Genomic DNA, 22,248 nt, shown 5'->3' with positions numbered 1-22,248 from the left:
TTGTTTAGCAACTTTTTACCACAAGCTAACTCGTCTCACTTCTTCTCAGGGTTGGAAAAAATCATGATTTTTTAAAATTAAAAAAAAATTTATTTGATTTAAATCGTATTTTTTTATTTAAATCGATTTTTTTTATGTAAATGTTTTTCTTTTGCATTAACTCTTGTTTGTTTCCATTGATTAACTATTTGTTTCAGACTTATGAGGCCATCTTCTTGTACGAGTATTAAACTTCGCCAGTGTTAAATGAAACCATAGTTTAATATACATTATCTAAGATGAGTTTTTCACATTAAAATCATAAGTAGGACTAATACTTCATTTTTTTTATGCTTTTGAATATTTTTCTTGTAAGAGATGGCAATGATTCACTGGTGCCTGACTTGCTACAGGACCAGTACATTATCAATGCAGTACAAATAGACTTGAAACTTTTCCTGTACAACTGTTTCACATGTTCTTCCTTATATATATATATATATATATATATATATATATATATATATATATATATATATATATATATATATATATATATATATATATATATATATAATGTAAATCATTTGATATTTTACTCTTGATAAAACACTTAAATCATTAGAAATATGTTATATTTAATTTTGATTTATATCATGAGTTTTTTTTACTCTGATTTAAATCAAAACAACCCTGCTTCTTCCTTATTTCCTAGAACACAGAACTCATCTGACACTGCAAAATATTAAACAAAGGATTACCAATTTCTAACATTAACCTTTTTTTCCCCACCGTGTGTTTTTTTTTATGAACATATACACGCCAGTTTTATTTATGACTTCTAACACTTTATTGAAACTTAAATGCCTACCCACTAAAACTCCCTTAAAACGCAACACTCATCTGACCCCTAGAAAAAAAGCATGAGGGATCACCGCTATTAAAAAAGGGCCTCATCCGTTCACCTGGCCCGAATTAATTACCAGGAAGTCCCAGGTATTGAAAGTAGGAAGGGACGGAGGGCAGTGTTGTGTTGTGACCCGTTGCCATGGCCGTGTGTGTGTGTGTGTGTGTGTGTGTGTGTGTGCGTGTGCGTGTGCGTGCGCGCGCGCGTGTTTGAAAGGGGTCATTGTTGCTAGCGTGGAACTGTCTGTTTTTTTCGTATTTACATTGGCCGTGTGTGTGTGTGTGTGTGTGTGTGTGTGTGTGTGTGTGTGTGTGTGTGTGTGTGTGTTGTTGTTGTTGTTGTTTGTGTCCGTGTTTTGATGGATATCGTGATTGGCCTAGGAGCGATTGTGTTGTTGTTATTATTATTATTATTATTATTATTATTATTATTATTATTATTATTATTATTATTATTATTATTATTATTGTTGTTGTTATTACTATTATCATCATTTTTATTATCATTGCACGTTTTTCGTCGTTTTGGTCGCGTGTATTTTCGAGTCTAAATTAAACGATAAACTTGAAATGTCGCTATAAGCTGCAAAATTGTGTACTCGTGATATTTTTTCTCCCCTGATATTTTTCCTTCCTTTCCATTTCTCTCCTTTCCTTAACTATCACTTTTTCGTTTGCTATGCAGTTTTCGATTCGGTCTTTTCTCATCTTCCTTCTTTTCCTTCTTTTTTTTCCCTTTTTCCAGTCCATCTAACTGCCAATTATTAAGAGTTTTTCCTTCCTTTCCTTGCCTCTCCTTTCCTCAACTTTACACTTTTTCCTTTGCCTTGCTCTTGTCATCCTTTTTCTGATCTTCTTTTCTTTCCCTTTTCTCCATTCCTTTCCTTTTTCCTTTTCCATTCCATCTAAATGCCAGTAATTATGTACTTTTCACATTTTTCTTTTCCTTTTCACAACTTTATTACTTTTTCCTTTGCAATGCAGTTTTCTCTTCGACTCTTCCTCCTTTCCTTTTCTATCTTTCTATCCCATTCCATTTTTCTTCTCGGTATTTTCATCCGTAACCTGCTAATAATCCCTTCTCTTCCTTTTCCCAAACTTTATTATTTATATTACTTTTGCAATGCACTTGTCAGTCTCTCCCTTTTTCCCTTTTTTCCTTCCTTTTCTTCCCCCACTTTTCCCTTCCATCTAACTTCAGCCCCGTCTTTTCATCCGTCCGTTTACGTCCGCGTCAATAACAAGTTTTTACGATGTCATAAAGCTTTCACATCGATCAATCCAACATTTTTATCCATTCCATGAAGCTTGTTTTGGTCTTCGTCTGGGGCTCGGTTCTTCGTTTCCCTTCTATTCGTTTCTGGTTTCCTCATATATCTCTTTGTACTCTTTATATTATATATATATATATATATATATATATATATATATATATATATATATATATATATATATATATATATATATATATATAGTTTTTCTGTGTCTTTCTTTTCTTACTTTTTCGATAACGTCATTTTCTTGTTTTCTTTTTCTCTTTTCAATATATTTTCTGAGACACATGTAATTCTTTTTGTTATTATGTGTCTTTCTTTCTCCTCCTCTTCTGCTTGTCCTCCTCCTCCTCCTCCTCCTCCTTCTCACCTGGGAACAGTAAACAGGTGAGGTGTCGTGAAAATCGTGAGACTCCCCAGGTGAGCCATCAATCACCTGGTGGACACCTGGCGACGCACACACACACACACACACACACACACACACACACACACACACACGCACACAGAGGACATCACAAGCATCGGTAATTAGGAAAGTATGCAAGTGTTTCGCTTCAAGTGTAATGAGAGAGAGAGAGAGAGAGAGAGAGAGAGAGAGAGAGAGAGAGAGAGAGAGAGAGAGAGAGAGAGAGAGAGAGAGAGAGAGAGGATATCCATGCATCAGTGTTTGTGGGCCAAGTTTGTAATGCAGGCTCCCAAGTTCTATCCCAAGGTTCACCTCATTTTCGTCCCATCGCCTAAACTTTTGTCGCGTTCTGCATCCAAGGCTTTTAGGAACTTGCTGCTGGAGATGAGGAATGTGTGAGTCAGCCCCCGAAGACCCGCATATTGCCTTTCTTTTGTATTGGGAAACTATTAAGTGATATGCGCATTACTCTTTGCTTGACCCGTTATGCCTACGAACTTTTCCTTATTCGTCCTCCTCCTCCTTGTCCCCCTCTTCTTCCTGCCAGAAAAGAGTGTAACAGCATCCGGAGATTGACTTATTGCCTCATTAATATAAGTTAGAAAGAGAGAAAGGGTAAGGAAGCTAGGAGGGAAGGAAAGGGGATGCAAAAGGGTGAAGGGGAGTAGGGAAAGGGAAGGTGAAGGGAAAGGGGAATAGAGGAAAGGATGGGCAGTGTGTCATAACCAGACCGTCACACAGACCGTCTTCCCTTTGTGTTCTGCAGTGCTCTCCTCCTCCTCCTCCTCCTCCTCCTCCTCCTCCTCCTCCTCCTCCTCCTGCCATGCCGCGTCCTCATCAGTTTCCTTGTTTTTGTTCCTCGTAAACAGAGAGAGAGAGAGAGAGAGAGAGAGAGAGAGAGAGAGAGAGAGAGAGAGACTCATTTATTTTCATGTTGGGAGGGAAACTGCAGCTTCTCTCCCACTCTCTCCTTCCTCCTCCTTTTCCTCTCCCTTTATTTTTTTTCCTCCTCGCCTCTTTCTTTTCCTCCACTCGCCTCTTACCTCCTCTTATCTTCCCCTTTTTTCTTTCTTTTTCTTAATTCCTCTTTGGACGCCTCTTGAAGTCATTCCCGCGTCCAGAAGAAGCTTGGAAAATATCTGTGTGTGTGTGGAGATTACTCGTGTGTGTGTGTGTGTGTGTGTGTGTGTGTGTGGGTGGGTGTGTTATTTTGCATATTATTTTGGGTTATGTTCTTGGATGTGGTTTACTTTTATTCTTTGTGTATTTTAAAACTTAGTAATGAATTTGTAATAAGGTGAAATATAAAGAGGGAAGGAAAGGAAAAAGAAAGGGAAGAAAAAAAAGGAAGGGGCGAAGAAGTAAATATTGAAAGAAAGGAAAGAAAATAGCGAAAGGGTGAAGTGAAGAAGGAAGAAAAAGGAATAACGAAGAAAAAAAATACAGGAGAGAGTAAGAAATATGGATAGGAAAAATAGTCTAAAAGAAGGGATCGGAAGAAGGAAGAAAATACGAGTGCGTGAAAAGAAGAAACTGATTAGAAGAAAGGAAAGGAAGGAAGGAAGTAAAGGAAGAAATAAGAAACAAAGGAAGGGAAGGGTAGGAAGAAAAAAGGGGCTATTTTACAGGAGGAAGAAGAAGGAGGAGGAGGAGGAGATGGGAAGGAATATTGACAGTAGAGGTAAGATTGATGGAGAAAGGAGAGAGGAGATGAGAGGAGGAGGAGGAAGAGGAAGAGGAAGAGCAGGAAGAGGCGTGAGATAGATGATCCTCTTAGCTTCCTTCCTCTCTCCATCACGAAACCAAGAGGAAAATACATACTAACGCCTCTTTAAACTTGTCATTATGGAGGAGGAAGAGGAACAGTAAGAGGAAAAGAAAGAGGCGTGTGATGGGTGATCTTCTTAGCTTCCTGGTCCTCTTCATCACAAAATCAAGAGGAAAGGAAATACAAACGTCTCTTTAAATTTGTCATTATGGAGGAGGAAGAGTAAGAGTAAGAGGAATAGGAAGAGGCGTGAGACAGATGATCCTCTTACCTTCCTTGTCCTCTTACTCGCTGAACCAAGAGGAATTGACATACTAACCCCTCTTTAAACTGGGCATTATAACATGTGATAAAATAGATTACAGTGATGTTTAAAAATAACGAAAATAATGACTTGAAATTATGAGAAGGGAAGAGAAGAGAGAGTCAAGATTAGATACAGAAAAGGAAATAAGAAGAAGGGGAAATAGAAGAGAGAATAAAGAAAAGGGAAAGAAGAAGGGGAAGAGAGAATGAAAGAAAAGGAAGAAGAAAATTGATGGAACATGAAAAGATGAACAGATTGAAAGAAAGGAAGGATAGGAGATGAGGGTGGACGAAGGAAGGAAGAAGAGAGAGAGAGAGAGAGAGAGAGAGAGAGAATATCCAATGTCTCTCCACCCCCCCCTTTTCCTCTGTGTCCCTTTCCAGCAGTTCATTACCGAGGCGAGGTGTTGATTGTGGTGGTGGTGGTGGTGGTGGTGGTGAGTTCAGGAAGAGAAGGAATAGATATAAGGTGATGAAAGTGGTGTAGAATTGTTAGGGATTTGGAGGAGAAGGAAGAGGGAGAGGAAGAGGAAGAGGAGGAGGAAGATTTTAAGAGAACAAAGTCTATGGGAGGAGAATGGTAGCGTGGTGATGGTGGTGATGTTGTTGGTGGTGGTTGTGGTGTTGAGGCGACGAGATGGAATTATGGAAATGCTAATGTTCGTGCGAATGGCCTTCTCTCTCTCTCTCTCTCTCTCTCTCTCTCTCTCTCTCTCTCTCATTCATCATCGTTATTTCCTCTTTAATAACACTTTTCACGTTTCTTTCCCTACCTCCTCCTCCTCCTCCTCCTCCTCTTTAATCCTTGCCTTCTCATGTTCCTTGCCATGTACCCTGCTCACCTCTCTCTCTCTCTCTCTCTCTCTCTCTCTCTCTCTCTCTCTCTCTCTCTCTCTCTCTTCCTTTGTTTACTCAAGTTTCCTCCCCTAACCTTCCCTCACTTCTCCATTGTTGCCTCCTCCTCCTCCTCCTCCTCCTCCTCCTTCTCTCTTTACTCTTGCCTGTCTTTTCCTCTTTCTTCTTTCAGTCTTCTCTTTCATCTTTTTTTCCTTTTTATCTCCATTTTTCGTCTTTTTTCTTTTCTTTCCTCTCATTTTCGTTCTCTTGTTCTATTATTTTCCTCTTTCGTGTTCCTTTTATTCTGTTTTATTCTACTTCCTCCTTTCGTTTGTGTTTCCCTTTACCCCACAAACTCTTATTCCATGTTTCTTCTCCTTTTCTCCTTCCTCTTCCTTTCATCCTCTTTCCTCTTCCTTTTCCTTTCGTTCTCCTTTAAATTCTCTCTTTTTCTTTTTCTTCTTCTTCCTATATTTCTTCCAATTTTCTCTCTTTCCTTCTTTTTTTTCCCTGTTCTTTTTTTCCTTGACATGTATTCCTTTTTCTTGTGGTCATTTTTGTCTTCTTTCTCTTCTTTCCACTCCTTCGTCTCCTCTTTGTTTTCTTCCTCTTCCTCTTTATCTTCCTCTTTCATTTCGTCTCATTTCTTATCCCCAAATCATCCTCTTCTTCCTCTTCCTTATCCTTTTCTTGCTCCTCCTCCTTCTCTAAGTCTTTCCTTTCTTCCTTGTTCTTTCTTTTCTTCCTTTTCTTCTTTCCTCTCTCGTCTTCTTTCCTCTCGCATTTTCCTCCTCTTCCTCTTCTTTCTTCTTATTGTACTCCTTGTCCTTCAAATCCTCCTCTTCTTCCTCCTTCTCCTCCTCTAAGTCTTCCTCCTCTTCCTCCAACTTTTCCTCCTCCTCCGCCTCCTCTTCCTCTACGTCTTCCCCCTCTTCCTCTTCTCCCTCCTCATGAATATAAATGGGATTGATCTTCCAATAGAAGCCTCAACCGTATCTCGCCTGCAATATCCACCCTTTCTTCCGCTCCCTTGTAAAGCTCTCCCTGTCTATCTTGAGGTTACTCCCCCTTGCATTTTGTCTCCCTTTATTTGCTCTGTACTGTGGTTATACTTTTCTCCCTTCCCTTCCTTTCTTCTCCCTTTCTTTCCCTTACTTTTCCTGTACAACTGGTTCACATTTTCTTCCTTCTTCCTTATATATATATATATATATATATATATATATATATATATATATATATATATATATATATATATATATATATATATATATATATATATATATATATATATATATATATATATATATATATATATATATATATATATATATATATATATATATATATATATATATATATATATATATATATATATATATATATATATAGATATATATATATATATATATATAAATCATTTTAAATACATTATATTTAATTTTGAATTAAATTATGATTTTTTTACTCTGATTCAAATCGATTTAAATCACTTGATTTAAATCATTTGATTTAAATCAAAACAACCCTGCTCTCGGGTTTTCCTCCTCTTCCACTTCTTTCTCTTTCTAATTTGCTTTCTACTGTATTTCCCTGTCTCACTCTCTCTCACTCTCTCTCTCTTACAAACTTGCCCGGCGTGAGTGAGAAAGAAAAGAAAGAAAAAGAGAGAAAGGAAAAGATAATGCGCGTTAAATGAATCTTTTTTTTCTAATTTTTTTGTGAATGTGTAATGAGAGACGTAAGTGCTTTGCCTGATTTAATTGAGAGAGAGAGAGAGAGAGAGAGAGAGAGAGAGAGAGAGAGAGAGAGAGAGTATTCGTTCCCATGTACAATGAATGAATGAGAAAAAGAAAAGAAAGAAGAAAGGAAGGAAGGAAACGATGAAGGAAAACACGGAGGCAAAAAACAAACAAACAAACAAAAAATAAACGAAAAACGAAACGGAAAAACGAAATAGCAAAAATAATGAAGGAAACAAATGATGATAAATAAGGAACGAAGGGAAAGATAGACACGAAGAAAGGAGTGGAGGGAGGAGGAGATGAGAGGACAAAAGGAGCGAGATAGAGCGAGGAAAATGGAACATAGGACCAAGAAAACGAATATTGGAGGGAAAAATTGAGGAAAGCTGGGAAGGAAAAAAGGAAATAGAAGAAGATAAGGGTGAAGGAAGGAAGGAAATGGAGGAAAGCTGGGAAGGAAAAAAAGGAAATAAAGGAAGTTAAGGAGGAAGGATGGAAGAGGGATAAAAACGTAAGGAATAAAACTGGAGGAAAAGAAAGTTAGGGAAAATAGATCATACATAGAAGAAAATAATGAGGGAAAGAGAAAATTAAGGGAAAGAAAAGAAGGAAGAAAAGGCAAACATGAAGGAACGGTAGAACTTGACGGAAAGAAAGGGAAAAAAAGGAGGAAAATTAGACCATAAAGAGGGCTGTATATTAAAGAAAAAATGAAGAGGAAGTTTGAGGGAAGGAAAAGGAGGAAGATGGATATGAAAATAGGAAAAGAACGATTGGCAAAACTGGAGGGAAAGAAGTGAGGGAAAAAAGCATAAAAGGAGAGATATGGAGAAGGAAAAAAATCACTGAAGAACACTTGAGAGAGAGAAAAGGAGAGGATAGAAAGGAACATAGAAAAAGGAAAACACGAGAGAAAGAAATGGGTAAAAGAAGAAAGAAGACAAACAGAAAAATAATGAAAAATGAAAAAAAAATTCTGGAAATAAAGAAAAATATAAGAAAAGAAGATAGACAAATCATTAGAAGGAAAAAGGTAGGAATGAAAACAACAATATCAGGGGAAAACAAAAGAAAATGACTGAAGATGGAAGACTATGAAATAAAGAATAAGGAAAGAAAGGTAAATAAGGGAAAAAAGGAAATGGAAGAGAAAGAAAAGATTGAGAATAAGGAAAAAAGAAATAAAAAAGAAAAAGAGGAGGAGAGTTTTTATTTTAGGGAGGCAGATCAAAAGAAAGAAAATGCAAGATATGAAAGGAAGGTAAAACTTTTATGCGTTATTATTATTATTACTATTATTATTATTATTATTTTTAAAGGACGAAGGGGAGGAAGCTGCCGCCCAAATAATGAAGTGCTTGTCAACCTCGTAATGTATTTTTCTGTCAAACCGTCGACAACAAAGCCAGAGAAAGACACAATGGCCGCGGGGAAACGTCGCCGCTGAAGGGAGGGAAGAAAATTTTTGGAATATGGAGAAAAGAAAGGTGATTTTTTTTTTAGAATAAGAGAATATTGAAGGATGGAAGATAAGAAAGGAAGGAAGGGAATAAGGAAAGAAAGATCAATAAGAAAGTACGGAAAGGGTAGGAATAAGGGAAGAAAGGGGGATAAAGACGGATGAAAACAAACCCACTAGTCACGATATTAATGTATACAAAAGAAAAAAAGACAGAAAAACACTAAAGAAAGAAAAGAAGGACAATAATAGACCAAAAAATAATATAAAAAAACAAATATATAGAAAGCGACAAACTTCCTAATAAACAAACGAATCAATCAGTCAATCAAAGGAGAAAGGGAAGACAGGTGAAGGAAAGGATATATAGAGATGAACAGGTAAATGAATCAGGACAGGTAATTGACGATATGAATTAATGAGCACAGGTAGAGTAGGCGTACCTGTAGGCCTGGTGGTAGTGGTGGTGGTGGTGGTGGTAGTAGTATTGCGCCCACTCACCATACCCATTCCCACCCCCACCACCAGCACCACCACCACCACCACTACCACCACCACCACCACCTGTCGAGACCACAAAAATTAAAGGTGATGAGCCTGGCCGCCCAGGTACACCCAGAGAGAGAGAGAGAGAGAGAGAGAGAGAGAGAGAGAGAGAGAGACCCTACCTTTAGCCACTCTTCTCCTTATCCATCTTCTCCATCATCATCTTCATCCTCCTCCATATCTTATAACCTTTAAGAGGAGGAACAGGAGGAGGAGGAGGAGGAGGAGGAGGAGGAGGAGGAGGAGGAGGAGGAGAGGAGAAATTGGGAGGAAAAGAAGTAGAGGAGTAGAAGAAGAAGAAGAAGAGAGAGAGAGAGAGAGAGAGAGAGATTAAAGAGGGGAAAAAGAGGTAGAGAAGAGAAGGTAAGAAGAGAAAGAGAGTAAAGGAGTGAATTATGAGAGCAGGGAGATGAGGAGGAGGAGGAGGAGGAGTTGGTAAGGTTGGGTACATATGGGTAAGGGCTGAAGGATGTAGGGTGTGAGGGGGGGGGGGAGGGCGAGGAGGGGGGGGAGGAGGAGAGTGGGGGATGTTATATAGTCTTGATGTGTATGTTAAAGCACGTTCTCTCTCTCTCTCTCTCTCTCTCTCTCTCTCTCTCTCTCTCTCTCTCTCTTCACCAAACTGCGTCATTCTCTTTTTTCCGATAATTAGAAAAAAAGAGGAGGAGGAGGAGTAGGAGGGAGGTATACTGTGCTCTACTTCTCTCTCTCTCTCTCTCTCTCTCTCTCTCTCTCTCTCTCTCTCTCCTCCATTTCCTTTTCTCTCCGTTTTCTCTTATTTTCTCTCCTTATTTATTTTTCCCATTTACACACACACACACACACACACACACACACACACACACACACAAACAACGTAATGGCTGCTGAACAAACACTAAGGGAAGAACGAAAGAAAAGACCCGTTGAGGTATTTTTATTTTTTTCCTTTTTTGCCTTTTCCTCTTTTCGCCTCACTTCCGTATTTTCTTTTTTTTTTTCAATTCGTAGTTTTCCTTTTTTTTCTTTTTTTTCCCTTTTTCCTTTTTTTTCTCTTTTCTCCTTTTTTGCCCTTTCTTCCTGGTTTCCATTTTCTTTTTTCTTGTTTTTCTTCCCTTTGCTTCACTTACACTCGCTCGCCTTCCCGTTTATTTCTTTTTACTTTCTCATTTTCTTTCTATTGCTGAACATTCTTGCCCAAGCTGAATCCGAATGGTCGTTTCTATTTTTTCTTCTTCCTTCCTCCCTTCCTACCTTCGTCTCTTCTTCCCATTCTTTCCATTCTATTCCCTTCCTCAGTTTATCTTTTCCTCTCTTGTGTTCCTATTTTATTACTTCGGTCGTTTCTTCCTTCCTTTCCCTTCTCTTACCTCTCCTTCCTTTCCTTTTCGTCCCCTTCCCATCCCTTTCCTTCCCTTCCCTTCCCTACTCTTCCCTTCCCTTCCCTTCTCATCCTATCCCATCCCATCCCATCCCTTGCCCACCCATCCCTTCTCTTCCCTTCCCTTCCCTTCCCTTCCCTTCCCTTCATCCCTTTCCTTCCTCTGTTATCACGCAATATTGATACAGGAAAAGAAAAGGGACATACTGACATTAGGAGAGAGAGAGAGAGAGAGAGAGAGAGAGAGTTCTGATACCTTTTGAGTTTCGAATATTAAATAGTTTCGGGAAGAAATTATTTAATCAGTGACTGTGCCTTTAAGAGAGAGAGAGAGAGAGAGAGAGAGCTATCATACCCTCCTCCTCCTCCTCTTCTTCCTCTTTCTCTTTCTCTTCTTCATCCTCCTCCTCCTTATCATCATCATTATCATCACCTACGTTGCTCTAAATCACAATATTAAAGAGTAAAATATATCAACAGTCGTAACTAAACCATTATTGCCATGCGTGGGAAGAAACCGTTCCTCTCAGCGTCACGAACCTGTACTATACTTGTCTTATACGCGTCACGCCCAGGAGCGGTACACAGGGCGTCCGAGGAGAGGTTGAAGAGGTCTGAAGTTATTCTGTAGGGGCGTACCGTCAGCCGAGACCAGCTGCCGGAAAGCCTGCAACTGAGAGCTGGAAATACTGACCGGGTCGCGAAACACCGTCCAGACCACCACTTCGTTACAGCCCGGCGTCGTTAGCGAGCCTTCGTAGCGGAAAAAGTCGTCCAAGTTCTCCGGCAAGACATCGTTGAGCGCTAGAGGCATCGAAGTCGTGGTCACCTTCTCCGGCTGGGTGATCTCCGCGAGGCTTCTAACGATGGGCTGAAGGAGTGGGTTGTCCTCCGGCGATACGTTGAACATGACGCTAAGAACGGCTATTCCTCGGGCCTGGTGCATCGCTTTCCCCATACTTCCGTGACGATAGTGAACCAGGTGGAGCTCCGCCGGGGACGCAGCGCCATCTATCGTGTGCTCCGAGCCTGAGGTGACATTCGCGCCCCAGTGGAAATGAAACCCCGCGAAGGTGTAACTCCCCGTGAGGTTCCCGCCGGATACTGACGCCCCGCACGCCTGTCTCACCTCCACGCCGTGTCCTGTGTTAGTTACGAAGGTGTTCCCGGGCACGTAGTCATAATTTACGAACTTGAGAGGCTCTAAGGTGGCGTTACTGAGCGCCTCCATGGTTACAAGCGCCACCGGGGACTGGTTAACGCCTCCGCAGGTTGGGAAGCGCGCTCGCCAGCTCTCCGGCCCGTCAATCCCTCCGTACCCCCACGCCTTGCTCCCCACCTCGTCCTCAGCAATGTCAGCACACACCTTCAGCACGTCCTGACACCCCAGCGCGGCCGTTAGCACCAGCGTCAGCGTCAGCACAAGGAACTTCATGGTTAGGGGTGGTGTGTGTTTTGGTGTGTATCTGAAACTAACGAAGAAATATAATGAAAGAAAAGTTAGAATGGAGATTTTTACTGATTCTCCCATTATGATTAAGACCTAGAGGCGCCTGTCTTACGTCCAGTTCAAGCTTGAGAGAGGCACTACGGCAGCGTGTGTTTAGGCGTGTAACAGGAAAACAGGAAGAAATATAAAGGAAAGTTAGAATGGAGATTTTTATTGATTCTCCCACTAGGATTAAGACCTAGAGGCGGTGTTCCTACGTCTGGCCCAAGCATAACAGAGGCACTAACGATGGACATATAAGTGCTACAGTAAAATTAATATAGATAAAAATTTGTCTATCCTTCTAAGCGGTCTTACCACCAACAGCATGGAAGCAAGAAGTGTATATATTTTTTTTTGTTAGAAGTGTATATTTGTAAAAGTGGATGCAGTTTGTGTATATATTGAGGAGGAGGAGGAGGAGGAGGAGGTGGTGAGGAGGAGAAGAAGGTCAGGAGGAGGAGGAGGAGGAGGAGAGAAGAAGAATCTGGTATGCTAATGAGGCGATGATTGGATGGAAGAAAATCTCTCTCTCTCTCTTTTTCTTTTTCTCCTTCTCTTTTTCTCTCTATAAATCTATCTATTTCCTTTTTACTGACCCAAGTGTTTTATATCTATTCTTTTATTCTTTTCTCTCCTTCACTCATAGAAAATACTGTCGAAAAAGAAAAAAATATAAAAAAACGGGAAAAAAGTAAGAAATCGAGGGGAAATTCGTCGTATTTGGAAAGTTAATTTGGCGACTTTCTGAAATTAACAAAAATTTTCCTCCTTCCTTTTCCATCATTCTTGCACCGATTTCCCTAATGAGAGAGAGAGAAAGAGGGCAGAGGAGAGGAGAGGAGAAAAAGAGGAGAGAGAGAGAGAGAGAGAGAGCGGCATGTAACCTCAGTCAGCGGGTGTCTCCTGGAGGCGGTAAAGCTGCGACATTTAATTAAGCGACGCTCAGGTGTCACGGTGGCCAGGTGAGAGGAGGAGGTGGAGGGAAGAGATGGAGGACAGAAGAGGCGGAGGAAAATAGGTGAAGGAGAGCAGATAGGAGGGGGAGAGGTGGAGTAGAACAAGTGGAAGGGGAAGAGGTGGAGAGGAGGAGGTGGAGGGAAGAGAAGGAGGAGAGAAGAGGGATATGAACAGGCGAAGTGGAGGAGGTGAGAGGAAGAAGATGGAAGGGAACAGTTGGAGGAGAGGAAAGTAAGTGGATAAGGAGAGGAAGGAGGTGGAGAGAAGGAAGTGGAGAGAAACAAGTGGAAGGAAACAGAGGCGAGGGAAGAGATGAAGTGGCGGAGATGGAGGGAAACGGGTGGAGAGAAACATGTGGAGGGAAACAGGACAAGAGGGAAGTAAGTGGAGGGAAAAAGGTGGAGAGAAGCAGATAAAGGGAGTCAGGTGTAGGGAACGAGTGGAGAGAAACAAGTGGAGGGAAGCAAGTGGAGTGATCAGGTGGAGGTAAGGAATAGACTCACCTGGCCGGCCCTTTAATTACCTACCTGGGTCATGCAAATCAAGATAATGCGACTTAATTATTGGCTCCAGCTGACCTTGAGGCGTGAAGAGGAGGAGGAGGAGGAGGAGGAGGAGGAGGAGGAGGAGGCGGAGGCGAAGAAGGAGGAGGAGGAGGAGGAGGAGGAGGCGAAGAAGGAGGAGGAGGAGGAGGAGGAAGTGAATTTTCAACTGTCATCTGCTCTACATTCCTCTTCTTTTTATTATTATTATTATTATTATTATTATTATTATTATTTTTATTGGTGTTGTAATGGGAAGTAATTCAAGTTTATGGGTTTACTATTAAAAGGGGTAAATCTCTCTCTCTCTCTCTCTCTCTCTCTCTCTCTCTCTCTCTCTCTCTCTCTCTCTTATTCCCTCATTCCCTAACCGCAGTCTCTCTCTTTTTCCTCACCTCACTGCAGTCCTCCTTTCTCTCTCCCTTACTTCCTTCCTTCCTCCTCCTCCTCCTCCTCCTCCTCCTCCTCCTCCTCCTCCTCCTCCTCCTCCTCATCTTCCTCTTCCTCCTCCTCTTCCTCCTCCACTTCCCCTTCCTCTCCTTTCCTTTGCTTATAACTTCATTTCATTATCTCCCCCTCACCCCCCCTTCCTTCTTCTCTTCCTCCTCCTCTTCCCCTTTCTCTCCTCTCCTTTGCTATTTCCTCCAGAGCTTACCTAACTTCAATCCAGAGCTTCGCGAGGCTTCAGAACCTTCCCCTTCCCTCCACACATTCTTATCTCTCCGGCCAGCAGGGGAAGGAGGGAGAGGAGAAGGAGGGAGAGGGAAGGGATGAGGAAAGATGTGCTAGGAAGGTAGAAGGGTAGAGAGGGAGGGAAAGGAATGGGAAAAGAAGATTAAGGAAGAAGATAGAGGGAAGAAAAGAGGTAAGGAGGGAGATGGACAGGTTGAAGAAGGGAAAGTAATTGAAGGAAAGGAATAGAAAGAGGGAGAGAGGAAGGAAAGAAGTTAAGGAATGAGAAATAGGTTGGTTGAGTAAGGAGGGACAAATGGAGGAATAGGAATAGGCTAGTAGGAAGGTAGGTAGGAATGGAAGAAGGCCGTCAAGATAAGAAGGGAGGATAGGAAAGGAAAAACAAAGGTAGGTAAGTAGGGTAAGTAGGTTAGGTAAGCTAAGGTAAGGGAGAGATCGATACAAAGTGATAGGTAGCAGAGATGGAAAGGGAATGGAAACAAAGGTTGGTAGGTAGGGTAGGTTAGGGTAGGTAAGGTAAGGGAAGAGAGAGGCTGATACAAAGTGATTAGTAACAGAGATGGAAAGGGAAGGGAAACAAAGGTAGGTAGGTAGGGTAGGTTAGGGTAGGTAAGGTAAGGGAAGAGAGAGGTCGATACAAAGTGATAGGTGGGGGAGATAAGATAGGGAGGGAGACAGGCAGGAAGGGAGGGAAGATAAAGAGGAAATGGAAAGGAAGGGAAAGAAGGAAGGACAGGAAGGTATGCTGAAAGGGAATTGGAGGAGACTGTGACGTTAGAGTTTGTTAAAGGAATATATTGAATAAAAGAATGAGAGAGGAAGAAAGGAAGGTATGCTGAAAGGGAATAGGAGGAGACAGTGACGTTAGAGTTTGTTAAAGGAATAAATTGAATAAAAGAGTGAGAGAGGAAGAAAGAACATTAAAGAAGAAAAGGAAATGAACGAAAGAAAGAAGACAATGAAGAAGCGAGAAATAGAGAGATTATCGGATAACTGTTTGAAGAGGAGAAAGAGAGGAGAATGAGAGAGAGATAGACGAAAGGAAGTAGATGAAGGGAGGAAATTGAATACGAACGAAGAATTAAGGATGAAAAAAAGATGAAAATAAAGAAGAGAGAGAAATAGCGATTGTCGGATAAATGTGTGAAGATGAGAAAAAGAGGAAAGAGTGGAATAAAAGGAAGAGAAAGAGAGGTAGAGGGAGAGAAGTAGATAATTAGAGGAAATAGAATACGAACAAAGAAGTGAAGGAAAAAGATGATAAAAAAGACGCAAATAAAGAAGCAAAAAAGAGAGAATGGCGGATAACTGCTTGAAAGAGGAGAAGAAGGAGGGAAAGAAAGAAATGAGAGAGAAGAGAGGAAACAGATAAAGAGCGAGGAAATGGAATGCAAATGAAAGATTGAATGAGAAATGAGGACAAAATTAAAGAAGAGAGAGAGAGAGAGAGAGAGAGATTTGCGGATAACCATTTGAAGACGAGAAGAAGAAAAAGAGAAAGGAATAAGAGACGGAGAGGGAGAGGGATGTAGAAGTAAATAAAGATAAGAAAAATGAGGTGAAGACGAAATAGGAAGTGGAGGAAGAAGGAGAAAGAGAATACGAAAGAGAGAAGAAGAAGGGAAAAGAGGAATAAGGGAGAGGGAGAGAGGAAAAAGAGCAACAGAGAAAGAAGTGAGAGGAGGAGAAAAAAAAATACGGAAGGGAAAGAACGAAAAAAAGGAGGAGGAAGAATATGGAATAAAAGAGAGAATTAGAGAATAAACAGATAAAGATAAAGAAATGGAAAAAAAAGATAAAACGAAATGAGAAGAAGAAGAGGAGGAGAAAAGAACAAAAGGAAATACGAAAGGGAAATGAGAGAGAGAGAGAGAGAGAGAGAAGATAAAGAGAGGAAAAATATGACAGAACAAAATGAGAAGGAGGAGAGAAAGAGAATAAGAGAGAATGCAAAATAGAAGGGAAAGGGTAATAAGAAATGAGAGAGAGAGAGAAGATAAAGATAAGAAAATACAAGACAGAACGAAATGAGAAGAAGAAGAGAGAAAGAAGTTGAAATAAAAGAGAATGGGAAAGAGAAGGGAAACTTGAGAATATTGGATTTCAGAAACGAACTAAGAAACAAGACGAGGAGGAGGAGGAGGAGGAGGAAGAGAAGGAGGGGAAGGAAGTGAAAAAAAAAAAAGGACCTTGTGGGGTAACTTTAATATTTCTTGCTATTGTATTTTTTATTTATTTATTTATTTATTTATGATTTTTCTTAGATTTTCCTTTGATTATTATTTTTATTTCGTCTGTCTGTCTCTGTCTGTGTAATTGTCTGTTTGTCTGTTTGGTGGCTTAATCTTCCTTCCCTTCCTTTTCCTTCCCTTCCTTTTCCTTCCTTTATTCCTTCTTTCCCTCATTTCTTTCTTCCACTTCCTCCTTTCCTTCCCTTCCCTTCCTTCCTTCCTTCCTTTCTTTCCCTTCCCTTTCCTTCCTACCTTCCTTTCTCTCTCTCTCTCTCTCTCTCTCTCTCTGTCTGTCTGTCTGTCTGTCTCTCCCTTCACTCCCTTCTCTCCCTCTCTCTCTCCCTCTCTCTCCCCTTCTGCGCACCAATTACCATTATTATTCCATCCCTCTCCTTCCTCTTTTTTCTTCCTCTTCTTCCTCTCTTCTTACCTTCTCTTTCTTTCGCCTAACTGACTTTTCTTTATTTCTTTATTTTCTTTATTTTTTTATTTCTCTCTCTCTCTCTCTCTCTCTCTCTATCTTTTTTCCTGCTTTTTTTTCTTTCTTTCATTCTTTGTTATTCTTTTTCGCTCTTTTTCTTTTCCTTTCTTTCCTTCTCAGCTTCTTGTTTTCTTTCTCTTTCTTTCTCATTGTTCTCTCTCTCTCTCTCTCTCTCTCTCTCTCTCTCTCTCTCTCCGTTATCGGCTCTCCTCTGAAATGGAATTGTCTCCCCTCACAATAAGCTCGGAAATGGTAAGGAAGAGAGAGAGAGAGGGAGAGAGAGAGAGTTATAGTATATCAATTAGTTTAACTTTTTCTCTCCGATAATGATCTCAGTTAAAAAAAAGAAGTTTGATTGTTAACACTTTTATATTTTAATTTTGTTCTTTTATACAGTTGCTTTTTTTTACTCTTATTTTTCTTTTTATGTCTTTCTATAAATTCTTTGGTGGGAAACGAAGTCAGGAAAATGTTATTGCCGATTATTTTGCCGCGTTCTTTTCCCTCTAATTATATATTTTTTCATAACTCACTTTTTGTTTTGTTTCGTGTTTGATGTAACGAGAGAAACAATTCTGCCTCTGTGAGTTAAATTATTCTGCATATGTATTTTTGCCTGCTATCTCATTCACTCACTCACTCACTCACTCACTAGAATTTGCACTATCCCCTCATTTATTTTTTTAGACAGACAGAGGGACAGACGCACACACAGACAGACAGAGAGACAGATATCAGACTTACAATTCGCTAGCAATATTAAAGGTACTGAGAGAAAGGAAAAAGGATATGGAAGGGTGCAGAGGAAAGGGTAGGAAGAAATGAAAGAATAAAACAGGTAGGTAGATAATTAGACAGGTTGGCAGGTAGATAGATAGATAGATAGATAGATAGGTTGGTTCTGTATCGAAGTTCAAACAGAGTGCGTACAGAATGGGCGACATTATACACCAATCATCCACTTTTCACTGGGGCCGATTAACATAGTGATTGGCTGCCCTTCGAATGCTTACCTTTACCTGGCCGCCTGACGCCACTTACCTGCATACTGATTCCAGGTGCTCGGCGCTGATTAAAGGTGAACGGGCGATGCTGGAATGAGGGAGATATTTGGCTGTTGTTGTTACTGATGATAGAATGTAGGTTTTGTTGATATGGTTTTGTGAAGTGAAGGAAGGAAGGAAGAGAAGGGAGAGAAGGAAGGGAAGTAATGAAGTTAGATTATGCTCCTGAAAAAGATAGAGACAGACAGATTAATTAACTATCTTTCTCTTCCTTTCCTTCTTTCTTTCTTTTTATTCTTTCTCTATTTTATTTATTTATTTCCTTCTTTCTCCATTTATTTTATTTTATATTTTATCTTAATTAATTTGTTTTCCTTTACTCTTCTTTCCTTCTTGTCTTTCTTTCTTTCTTTCTTTCTTTCTTTTTTTCGTTTTTTTTTCTTCCTTAATTAAATCCTGCCTTACTCTTCTCGTCTTCCTCCTCCTCTTCCTCCTCCTCCTCCTCCTCCTCCTCCTCTCACTTACTATCATCTTCCACGGCATTTATCAGTCTCAGGAGTCACCCCCCTAACCCCCCCCTCTCTCTCTCTCTCGCTCTCGCTCGCTCTCTCTCAGTGTATTCGTTCTGACACGCGTGCGATCTCTGTGTTATCAATGTTTCAAAGTTTTAATTGGAACCGCTTCAAGTTCATAAGTTTCGTCTTTTTGAAAGGAAACTAAAAAGAGATATATAAATTATCTCCCCTAAAAAGTTTATGTAAGGAAAAAAATATATATAAGCGATGTGGAAATAAATGTTTGACCTAATTTTTTGAACTTTTTTTCTTTTACTGAAGAGAGAGATTGCAAGTCCGTCCATCATTCTGTCTGTACCCTCAGGTCGATCACACACACACACACACACACACACACACACACACACACACACACACACACACACACACACACACACACACACACACACACGGAGACGTACACAGTGGAATCGAACAATTAAACTTCTGGGCCTCTCTGTCTCTGTCTGTCTCTCTGTCCGTCTGTCTGTCTGTCTGTCTGTCTGTCTGTCCCTCCTTATCTGCTGGCGGCGGCGGAGGCGGGGCGGGGGTGTAGGGGGGGGGGGAGCCTTGACCCTGGTGGCGGCTTCTGCAAAATTATAGTTGATTTTTTTTTTAGGATCGTTTGGTTATTTCTTGTTTCCTTTCTTTTATTTTCTTCCTTTTCTTTTGTTTTCCTTCTGATATGTGTATTTTATTTTTCCTTTCTTTTTCCTTTTTTTCTTTTTTATTGCTTTTTTTTCCAATTAAGTCAAATCGAAATTGTTGAATATGAAGTCAGTTGTCAAAAAAAAAAAAAAGAAGCTTATTGTTGTTTTTGGTAAGCGTAGAGAACAAAGCTTTGCACTGGGCACTCAGCTTGAATTGTAGGAGGAGGAGGAGGAGGAGGAGGTGGAGGAGGAGGAGGAGGAGGAGGTGGGCGTGGTCGGGAAATGCGTATAATCAGAATTCGTGATATGTTCCCTCCTCCTCCTCCTCCTCCTCCTCCTCCTCCTCCTCGACGTTAACCTGACCCAACAGCTCCCCAGGTGAGAGGGAGAGCCGCCCATTCTCTCTCTCTCTCTCTCTCTCTCTCTCTCTCTCTCTCTCTCTCTCTCTCTCTCTCTCTCTCTCTCTCTCTCTCTCTCTCTCTCTCTCTCTCTCTCTCTCTCTCTCTCTCTCTCTCTCTCTCTCTCTCTCTCTCTCTCTCGAAAATGTTTATAAAGATGAAACGCCTCGCTAAACATTGCTAAGGAAACTTTAATGAATTGTAGTAGTAGTAGTAGTAGTAGTAGTAGTAGTAGTAGTAGTAGGGAAGAGGATTTGCCCATTACGTTCAATTTTCTACTTTTACGATCCTATCATTTTTCCTCCTCCTCTTCCTCCTCCTACTCTCTCTCTCTCCCTCCCTCCTCTTCCTCTCCCCTCTTCGTCTCCTTTCTTTTTTCCCTTTATTTCTCCTCCCTTCTTCCTTCTGAATAATCTTTTTTCTGCTCCTTTCTCTCGATTTTCTTGTCTTCTTGTTTTCTTCTTTTTATCTTTTCCTTCCTTCTATGTCCTCTCTTCTCCTCTCTCATTTACTCTCTTCTTTCCTTCCTTCTTCCTTCTTTGTATTCCTCCCTTTCTTCCTCCTCCTCTTCCTTCTCCCTTCCATGCCCTCTTCGCTGTACTCCTCTGCCTTCCCCCTCTCCTCCTCCTCCTCCTCCTCCTCCTCTTTTCCCCTCTCTGCTAATCCCATTGGAGAGGACAAGGGTGTTTTTACTGCCTCTTGGGGGTAGTTGTCCTCCTTTTCCTCCTCCTCCTCCTCCTCCTCCTCCTCCTCCTCCTCCTCCTGCAGAGATAGGGAGGAAAAAAGTGTAGAAAAGTGTAAGAATGTAAAAAGAAAGGGGAGAGAAGGGGATGGGAGGGGGATGAAGAAAGGGAATGGGAAGAGAGAAAAAAAGGAGAGAGGGAGGGAGAAGAGGGGAGAGGGAAATTGGGAGAGGGGAGAAGGTGATATGGGGGTTCCTAGTGACCTCTTGACTTAATTGGCTATTTTTCCCTCTTCCTATTTTTTTCCTTTTATTTTATTTCCCTCCTCTTCCCCTCTTCCCTCTTTGCTGGTTCCCTCCTTTACTTCCCTCCCCATCCTTTCCTCAATTTCCTTCATTTTCTTTTTCCTCCTCTTCCCCTCTTCCCTTTTTGCTAGTTCCCTCCTTTACTTTCCCTTCCCATCCTTTCCTACTTCTCCTTTCATTTTCTTTTTCCTCCTCTTCCCCCTTCCTTCTTTCTCTTCTCTCCCTTCTTTTCCGTCCATTCCCTTTTCCATTTTGCTTGTTCCCTTTTCTACTTTCTCTCCCTTTCCTCATTTCTTCCTCTCCTTTCTCCCTCCCTTTCCTCCTACCCATCTCTCTCTCCCTCATTCACTCTCTCTCTCTCTCCGTTTCCTTTCCCCGCTTTGCTATTTCCCTTCTTTATTTTCCCTCCTTTCTTCCTCTCCTTTCTCCTTTCCTTTCCTCCCATCCTCTGTCTCCCTCATTCATCCCCTCTCCATTTTCATTTCCTCCACCCCTCTTTACCTCCATACCCTCCCTTCCCTCATCCTCTTCTCTCCCTCATTTTCCTTCCCTCCTTCACCTAACTCTCCCCTCTTCCCTCTCTTCTCTCCCTTCCCTCCTTGACCTCACCTGCCTTTACCTCCCTTCTCTCCCTTTCCCTTTTCATCCTACCCTTCTCTCCCTCATTTTCCTCTCTTTCTTTACCAAACTTTCCTTCCTTCCCTCCCTTCTCTCCCTTCCCTCCTTGACCTCACCTCTCCTCTTTTTTTCCTTTTAATTAGCTCTCCGTTTTTCCTCCTCGCCAAGTTTTCCCCTCAAATTATTTTCTTACCTTCATTTTTTTAGTTTTATTTCTCTCTATTTGTGTTTTTTGGGGGTTTATTTTTTGTTTTGTTTTCTTCTTGTTTTCGTTGTTGGTTGCTCCTTTTTGTCTTTGTTATTATTTTTTTCTTTGTTTTTCGTTTTTTCTCTTTTTCTGGTACAACTTTTGATATTGATTATTTTTTCTTATATTCTTTTCTTTCTTTTTTCTTTTCCATTCTCTCTCTCTCTCTCTCTCTCTCTCTCTCTCTCTCTCTCTCTCTCTCTCTCTCTCTCTCTCTCTCTCTCTCTCTCTCTCTCTCTCTCTCTCTCTCATTGTGATTTCTGCGTCCTACTTTCTCTCCCCTTTTTTGTATCTCGCCTTTGTTTTTCTTTCTCTTCCTTCCTTCCTTCCTTCCTTCCTTCCCTTTCATCCTTCCTTCCTTCCTTCCTTCCTTCCTTTCCAATTCCTTCCTTCTTCCTACCTTCCCTTCTTCCTTTCCTTCCTTCCTTCCCTTCTTCCCTTTCATCCTTCCTTCCTTCCTTCCTTCTAATTCCCCCTTCGTTAACAGACTAATGAACCTTATTCGGACGAAATTATGACTAGGAATTTTACCCGTCTCTCTCTCTCTCTCTCTCTCTCTCTCTCTCTCTCTCTCTCTCTCTCTCTTTTATCATGTTTATTCCTCTCGTAATTTCCAGAGCGTAAAAGACTCGCATGTTTATGTCCGAACCAGCTTGCTCCTCCTCCTCCTCCTCCTCCTCCTCCTCCTCTTCCTCCTCCTCCTTTTCTTCTTCCTCTTCTTCGTGCAGTCGTATTTTATGTCTTTATCTGAAGTTTGTGTTGACGTTGTTTTAACATTACCGAGAGAGAGAGAGAGAGAGAGAT

The 22,248-nt window shown here is 40.9% G+C and overlaps 2 protein-coding genes across 2 annotated transcripts in view; one reads left to right on the top strand and one right to left on the bottom strand.

Annotated features, from left to right (window-relative positions):
* The window catches only part of LOC127008412 (uncharacterized), an 83,903-nt gene that overhangs the window by 11,086 nt on the left and 50,569 nt on the right, over positions 1 to 22,248 (top strand). The window lies entirely within an intron of this gene.
* LOC127008411 (carbonic anhydrase-like) lies at positions 11,041 to 12,099 on the bottom strand. The gene has a single exon (XM_050880540.1). The coding sequence runs from the start codon at positions 12,022 to 12,024 to the stop codon at positions 11,155 to 11,157; it is 870 nt and encodes a 289-aa protein (XP_050736497.1). The 5' UTR covers positions 12,025 to 12,099; the 3' UTR covers positions 11,041 to 11,154.

Source organism: Eriocheir sinensis, chromosome 37, assembly GCF_024679095.1.
Source record: "Eriocheir sinensis breed Jianghai 21 chromosome 37, ASM2467909v1, whole genome shotgun sequence".
Lineage (NCBI taxonomy): Eukaryota > Metazoa > Arthropoda > Malacostraca > Decapoda > Varunidae > Eriocheir > Eriocheir sinensis.
Note: the sequence above shows the minus strand (reverse complement) of the source record. Positions and strands in the feature narration are given on the sequence as shown.

Coding starts and splice junctions, on each gene's coding strand:
- LOC127008411 (XM_050880540.1), bottom strand. CDS start 12,024: ATGAAGTTCCTTGTGCTGACGCTGACGCTGGTGCTAACGGCCGCGCTG.